The sequence below is a fragment of the Lepidochelys olivacea genome (assembly GCF_965140295.1).
Source record: "Lepidochelys olivacea isolate rLepOli2 genome assembly, chromosome: 6".
NCBI lineage: Eukaryota > Metazoa > Chordata > Testudines > Cheloniidae > Lepidochelys > Lepidochelys olivacea.
This window is the reverse complement of record NC_140416.1, coordinates 66,628,837-66,636,682: the sequence shown is the minus strand read 5'-3', so window position 1 is coordinate 66,636,682 and position 7,846 is coordinate 66,628,837. Positions and strand designations below refer to the sequence as shown.

Sequence of the window (7,846 nt, the reverse complement as noted above, 5' to 3'; positions counted from 1 at the left end):
GTAGTTGTACCTTCCCACATTCTTAGTGGCGATTTAAAGGTTGCTTTTCTGAGTTCATAATAACTGAGAATCAAATCCCGTCTATTCCCATCAACAGAAAATTCCACTTGCTAAAGCCCATTTACCATAATCTTTGACTTTTCTAATGAAATTTTGCAATTCTATGGCTTGTGTTACGGAGGTTAGACTGAATAATTGTGCCTCTGTCCTTAAAATGTATGAAATACATGGTCGATGAGTTGTGTGAACCATGGGCCTGATTCTGCACCCATTCCATGAATATTTTCATTGAACTCAGTGAAACTACTCATCTGAGTATAGAACTGCAGGATTGGGTACCATGATATGGGACCCAACAGATATGTCCAGCAGTATTGTTAATATATAAAATGCCAAATGTAATTTATTACAGATCTTCAAAGGTACATACAAGCATTACTCTACCAGGGCTTAGTGGGAGAAACTTGTATTCATATATTATTAGTCAGGAAAATGCGCAGAAACTTTAGACAGTACTGGTTATTGCAAGAAAAATCCTTTCAAAAGAAACAAATGAATTTTGAGTCTAAACCTATTTTTCAAATGTAGCTCCTGTTCAACAGTTACTGAAAACTAGAGATGGACTCAAGAGACAGAATTCAAATTCATAATTGGATTAGAATCTGTTTGGGGTATTCAGGCTTATTTGGATTCAGTGTACCTTAATAGAGCCCAAGCCATGAATTTCCAGATTAGTTCTATGTTCAGATCTAAATTTCCCCAAAGTCTGGAGAGAAGATGCGGTTTGGAACTGTTTTTATAGTTTGGCCCCATATATATGAAACACTGTCGGTTCCCAAGGACTTTTATTCATTCTAGGACTATTGGAGTTTTATTTTGTGTGCATCTATCTATAAAATATTAAATCACTAGTCCTGGAATGAATGAATTGGTGGTGTTTTGGTACAGCCTCTTCAAACGAAAACTTCCCCATTTGAAGTTGTGCTGTCCTTTCCTGAACTCCATCTCCCAGAAGTACATTTTGAACTACATCTCCCAGAAACCTTTGCAACAGGGCTTCCCACACTGTAGTTCCTTTTGGACTCTGGCATTGACAGGGATTGCAAGTCTCAAGAAGAGCCAAAGCTTCTGACAATTCCTGTGTCACACAGCTGGTATCTTGCATTAAGCTGAATTCCTCCTCCAACTCTCGATGGCAGTGAGTGTAAAGGTCTTGCCTTCTCCAAAGTGTTTGTTTGATGATCCCATTCAGATTAAAGTGGAGGGTCTCTCACCGCTGCAGGAGGTCACTCTGAGGGCATCCCTGACTGATGAGAGTGGGGAACTTTTCCAGTCCTTTGCCTACTACAGGGCTGAGAGCAATGGAGAACTGGACCTGACATGCTCCTCAGCCCTGGGTGGCAGTTACTCTGGGGTAGAACCCATGGGACTGCTGTGGTCACTGGAATCCAAGACACCCTTCAAACGGCTGGCAAAGAAGAATGTCCTCACCCCTTTCTATGTACATGTGGAAGTGTTTGAGGGCCACAATATCACCAGCCAGCTCCTGGGCAAATGCATTAATGAGCGGAAATTTTTGGGAGAGGGGGTGGAAAGGATTCCAGTCAGAGAAGGTCGGCTCAAGGCAACTCTCTTCCTGCCTCCTGGTGAGTTTTAATTTCCTATGAGTTTTTCAGTTGTTTATTAGATCACGTAATGTGCACTATTGTCCTTGAATAGACTTATGGGACCCAGAGCAAGTTTTCAGTTAGCTGGTCACCTGGGCTGCATGTTTCTCCTCTGCCCCCCAAACAGGAGTGGATCCAATTTTTGCATGAGGAGCATAAGTGTTTATTGCAGAGGCAGTGCTGGCTGATGCTTGCTGAGGGGAGTGAGAGTAACATATGGCATGCCAGCTATTTTCTTCTGGTTGCCGCTCCATTCAGAGCAGAGAGAGCAGATGGAGGCAGGGTTGCGGGTGGAGTGAGGGCTCTGGGGCAGTGGAGTGAGGGTTCTGTGTTTTTTTTTTTTTTTTAAACTCCTCTGCATGGTGCTAGCACAATAGGTTCCTGAGTTTTGACTGGGGCTTTTAAGTGCTACTGTAATACAAATAATAGAATAAGAAAAGATGGTCCTGTGGTGAAGGCATTGGACTGGGACTCAGGTGATGTGAATTCTGCCACAGTCTTTCCTAGTGACCTTGGACAAGTCACTTAATCTGTGCATAAATTCTCTGTCTGTAAAATGGGAAATAAAAAGGATAAATTCACCAATGTATGTGACATACTTGTATACTGTGGTGATGGGGTGGGGAGACACAAACAGGTGGGAGAGCCTAATTGACTATGGCTCACCTTCCCTACACGAATCCTACCTACCATCAGTGGAAAACCTTTTAACTCCTTTGAAATACCTGACTAGGAAGGCTTTCTGAAGGGACAGTAGTAATGCTGAGAAGGGAGTGCAAAGAGAAAGGGGTGGGATAGGCAAGGCAGGAAAAAGAAAGCAAAGTTGTGGTTCCCAAGAAGAGAAGAATTTAGAGTTCTGGGAGAACTGGGACTTGAGGGAATGGCTGAAGTCTAGATTTGTCAGGAGTCGGGAGAGGCGTAAGGGAGGTGAAATAGACTTGAAGGAGGCTGGGGATGTTTAAAGGCTACCAGCTGGTTTGAAGTTTGAGAGATCAGAATGAGGATCTGGAATCAATACGAGGGGAACCAGAAACGTAAGGTGCTAGGTGTTTGGTGTTTCGTGGGAATGGAACTGGAAATAGTTGTGGGATTAAGGAAGACTGATAATGGGGATTGGCAGACTGGGGTGAGATGTGCTAGAAGAGGGAATAAGGAGGATACACCTAGAGAGGGTCTTGAAATACAGATGGAAATGGGGAGGAATATTTAAGGACACAGGAGGTCCCTGTCCTGCAGACCAATAAGGCAGCCTGGGAGTACTGATGGAGAGGTGGAATTGTGGGGACAAACAAAAGTGGCAAGATTTGAGGATTAAAGACCTCGATTCAAGGCTGTGTACAGAGACACTGGTGAGGCTGGGATGCCGAGGAAAGCTGTTGCTAATTTTTAGTGGTTATTTGCCTGGAGTTGTGCTTAAAGAGCGCTCACAAATTGACCAAAATTTTTAATTTTGTAGACACAAGTTTTTATGATATCAAAGCCTGTTAAAAATGCTTCCACTGATTTTTTTTTTTTTAAAGTTTCCTAGTGAAAGCAGTTGGGCATGACAGTGATGGATTGATCAGATCATGGAACCATAGGAAAGGTCCCAGAAACTGTGAGAGAGCCACCCAGAAGAGAGTAGAATTGGTTCAGATCAGTGATAGTGTCTATTCAGGGCCAAACGTGCCCAATTCTGCATGGGTAGTGTGAATGCATTGAATAGTTTGTGCTTCAGTTGGTTCAGTATAACCGACTGAAGTACAAATAATGTAAGTCTTTAGTACACATTAAACAAGGCTTTAGGGTAGGCCCTAATCAAGGTGCTGATGTATGTTAGACAAGCATGTTACAAATGCCTAGATCAAATTCTAAACTAAGGGAATTCTCATCAGTGACACATGAGGAATATGGAATCCAGGGAAGAAAATCTGTTAATTCATAAACATATCTTCTGAGAACACAATCACAGGTAAGTCATTTTTATCCTTCTTCTTACTGAAGGGGACATATAGTACATATTGTAGGAGAACCAGACAAAAGAGGAGGTGTGAGCTTTTTATTTCTTATAATTTATTCCAGAAGTCCTTGGTTTCTTGCTGCAGAATATTAATATCTCCTACTGACTTCACCTCTAAAGTCACTTGTATCTTGTGGTGGGAGCATAGGGCCCCAGGATTGTTTTAGGTCTTCTCTACATGGGGAAAATTGATCAGCATAACTCCAACAGTATATAACTAATAACTTCCAAAGTGGAGTAAATTAGTCTGCAACAAAGTAATTTTTATTCCAAAATAGTGTTCACACTGGGGAGTTATGCTGGCACTAGTTATTCCACTGTGGTATGCCAGTCAATTTCTCCAACTAGACAAGCCCTGAGAGAAAGTGTGTGTGTGTGTGAGTGAGAGAGAGAGAATCTAGTTTTAAAAAAAAAAACAATGGAGTGATTTTCTGTCAAGACCTACTGTATGACTTTGTGCAGTGGAAATATTACTAGACAGCTGTAAGACTCCTCCACAGTGAATGTGGTCTCCTTCCTTTCAGGATCTGGTTCATTCCCAGGACTTATCGACTTGTATGGATCTGGAGGAGGTCTTGTTGAGTACAGAGCAAGTCTTTTGGCTAGCAGGGGCTTTGTTACATTAGCTCTCGCTTATTTAGCCTTTGAAGATATCCCAGCTTTCCCAGACATCCTCGAACTGGACTATTTTGGGGAGGCTGTGGAGTTTTTGCGGAAGCAACAGCAGGTATGAGACAAATTACAGTGCCTTTCTAACTGGAGGCTATATCACACTTTCCTAAATTGAAATGTAAATAAATACACTTAAGTTTCTGAGAGAGGTGGAAGGAGACCATGCAGTCGGAAAGACTGAGCACAGTATGGAGAGCCAGGCATGCGTGAATTCTAATCCCAGTTTTGATACTAATTTGTGGTGTATGTCACATCTTTGGCTCTCATTTCCCCCAACTGGAACAAGAATGACTACTTCACAGGGAGCTGGGAAGCTTAATGAATGATTTGCACAGCACTTTGTCTTCCTGAGAGGAAAGTCACTATCGTGGTGCTATGCAAAGTAGCAATTGTTATATAAAGTTACACATTTGAAAACACAACTGGGAGTTACAGGAATGCTAAACTGCTTAAAACAGGGCATGTTCTAATTCTTTGTCTATTAAAGCTTAAAAGATAGTGGAATAGTGCCCTTAAAAAAGGGCCTGAATGGACTCTGGGCATGGTGTTAGTCCTTCTTAGGCTGGGGGACAGGCCAGCACCTCCAGAGGGTCTGAGAAATCAATGGAAAGGAGATCAGCCCAGGAAGGATTGATGGAAGAAGTGGGTTTCCAGAGGGGTTTTTAAGATGGAGATGAGGGTTCTTGGAGACCATGCATAATGAAGTAGCAGCAAGACCACAAGCTTGAAGCCAACAGTGGGGGGAGGAGAAGGGCTTTGTCCAGGGAGAGGATGGGGACGGGTGTACGGTGTTGGAGATGGAATAAAGACATGGGAACAGAAACAGAGGGACTGAGGAGTTTGAAGTTGGGATAGTGGAAGCCAATGAAAAGATTGAGGGAGTGATGTGAGAGCAGAGGGAAAGGAAGGAGTGGTAAACTTTGGTGGATTGATTGGTCTGGCACAGGGAAAGATAAGGAGCCTGGACAGAGATGGTTACAGTCGTCTAAGGGAAAGATGGCATATGGTGATGGTTGTTCCATAATTGTGTTGCAGGTGAAAGGTACTGGGATCGGAGTCTTGGGCTTATCTAAAGGAGCAGATCTAGCCCTTTCTCTGGCCACATTTCTGCCAGGCATCCAAGCAGCTGTCAGCATTTCTGGATGTGGTGTTAATTCCTTTATCCCCCTGCGTGTTAATGGTTTCACTATTCCTCCCCATCCGTATGACTTGGGGAGGATGAAGGCTGTCGGTGATTCTGGAATAATAGATTTTTCAGAAGTCCTGGATGATCCTAGGGACCCAGCCACTTGGGCCTGCCGCATTCCAGTAGAGAAATCCCCCGCCAAGCTCCTCTTTTTATCAGCGCAGGATGACAGAAACTGGAAAAGTGAGCTCTACTGCCGAGAAGCTGTTCACTGCCTTCGGCAGTGCGGGCGAGATGTGGAGTTTTACTGCTATCCTGGGGCAGGACACCTCCTGGAGCCACCGTATTTGCCTTTGTGTCAGGCCTCAATTCATAAGCTGATTGGGGGATACATGCTGTGGGGAGGGCAGTGGAGAGAGCATGCCCGGGCACAGGATGATGCATGGCACAAGATACAGGTCTTCTTTCAGCAACACTTGCTGGCCTCTGATGCCATCAAGAGTAATCTATAGGGGTGAGATTGCCATGGTGCCTGACGGAGTTAGGTAGCCAAATCCGGTTGAGAGTCTCTAGGAATTGGTCCTGGCACTGGTAGGTATTTTGAAAATAGTATGCTGAGGAACTTAATATTCACCCTATTACTCTTCAGTCTTCATCTTCTAGTCTCTTTTCCAACTGTGTGCCTGCTTTCCTGTTTATCTTTCCTACTGCTCTGCTGATTTTATACTCATCTGGCGTTGAATTTTAGGGTCCTCTAGACTCGGGTATATTGTTTATAGGCACAGTGTGATTTGTCCTTATACTGCTGCAGTACCAGAGGCCAGTCCTGTTATTGAACAGAAGTGGTCTATCATGCCAAATTGGTTTTGTGGTGTGGTATGTTGGCCACTTATCTCCTAGCTCAGTTCTTTTGTGACATAGGATCTGGATCCACAGGGGTGCTTAGCACCCATAACTCACATCCCAGGATGAGACCCTTAATGGAGTCTAGACATGAATACAGGTTTGAAGTGAAACATTAGTGCCTTCACCCACCTCTTCTCAAGACCTGGAAAATTCACCGACTCTTGGTGTATCACTATCTCCCATTCCATGAAAATAAAAATCCCACTGTTCTGGTGTCAGACAGCACCCCATCATCAATGAATGGGCAGCCACCTCTGCGGAGCAATTATACTCTACCTCTGAGGCAGAGAAAAATCAGACCAAAAGAAATGAAGTTTGCAGAGGTTACACTGTGTTTATCAACTTCTGCTTTTGGTATGATTCCTTCGAGGCAGAAGTGTCTAATGTATTAATCAGTAAATGCATGGCAAAAGTATGTAAAATTGAGTATGTAAAATAGAATGACTTTAATGTATAGAAGGAAACATTTCAATATACTCGTTAATGTTCAGACAAGAAGTTACCCAAAAGTTTGGTTTAAACACAGCACTGGATTGGTTAAAGTTAAAGGTAAAACAAGTTTATTAACAAAAGAAGATAGGATTTTAAGTGAATTCAGGTATGAGATAAAAGTTAGAAATGGTTACAAGCAAATGAAAGTGAAAACACACATCTACAAGTCAAACTTAATCTAGCAAGTTTTGGTTCACGCTTTCTTTAAGTTGGCCTTTCTCACCCACAGTCTTCCAGCAAGATGATGACTTATCCTTTCCTTGGTCAGGATCTCTCCCAGAGGTCCAAAGGTGCTGGTCCCTTTGTCGTCTTAGGTGAAAGAGAGAACTTGGGGTTCTCTGCCCCCTTTCTTTTATAGTCCAGTGAGCCTCTGAAGTGGATTCTTCTGAGGGTTACCCTTCAAAGTAAAGTTTATTCAAGGCTCAAGCAGTAAAGAAGGTGACATGGAGTCTGCTGGTGAAGGAGGGCTCCATGTTCTCTCTCCTTGCCTGTGTTTGCTGAAATGCAAATTTGCTTTGTCTCCTGCTATTATCTTCCTCCTGCTATCTTGTGGACCCTGTTTTCTATTTTCAGGTAAACTGAGGTACACGCACATTCCTTTGTTTAGGATAGACCTGTTTAACAACTTTTGCCTAGGCAGGGCTGTGTGGTTTTGAACATGTGCTATCATCATCATACAGGGGGATTTCATACCTTTACATATAATGTTGCTACATACATTTCACCATGAAGTTATTGGCCATTGAATTATTAATTTTCAAATGATAATTCACAAGGCATATTTTGTACAAAGATGGTTACAATAGTGTATTGGGTGATTAGTATCACAGGGGATACCCCTCCTTTCCAAGTAGGTGGAGAGTTTTGTGTTCCCAGCTCACCTACACCTTCTTGCTTCTTCAGTACAGTGCCACTGTTGGGCTCTATGTTACTATCTGCCCAACCCAGTTTTTCCTCATGTCAGTCTTCCCCCATGCAGGTATG

The 7,846-nt window shown here is 43.1% G+C and overlaps 1 protein-coding gene across 3 annotated transcripts in view; it reads left to right on the top strand.

Moving 5' to 3' along the window:
- Nucleotides 1-989: 989 nt before the first annotated feature.
- The window catches only part of LOC311521741 (cytosolic phospholipase A2 beta-like), a 73,364-nt gene continuing 66,507 nt past the window's right edge, over nucleotides 990-7,846 (top strand). Inside the window, exons 1-2 of one of the 3 annotated variants that reach the window (XM_084630288.1) lie at nucleotides 990-1,646; nucleotides 4,167-4,393. In XM_084630288.1, coding sequence (XP_084486414.1) covers nucleotides 1,193-1,646; nucleotides 4,167-4,393 — 681 coding nt within the window. In that variant the 5' untranslated portion in view covers nucleotides 990-1,192. The remainder of the gene's footprint in view (nucleotides 1,647-4,166; nucleotides 4,394-7,846) is intronic. The other 2 variants (XM_084630286.1, XM_084630287.1) reach the window with 2 other exon arrangements.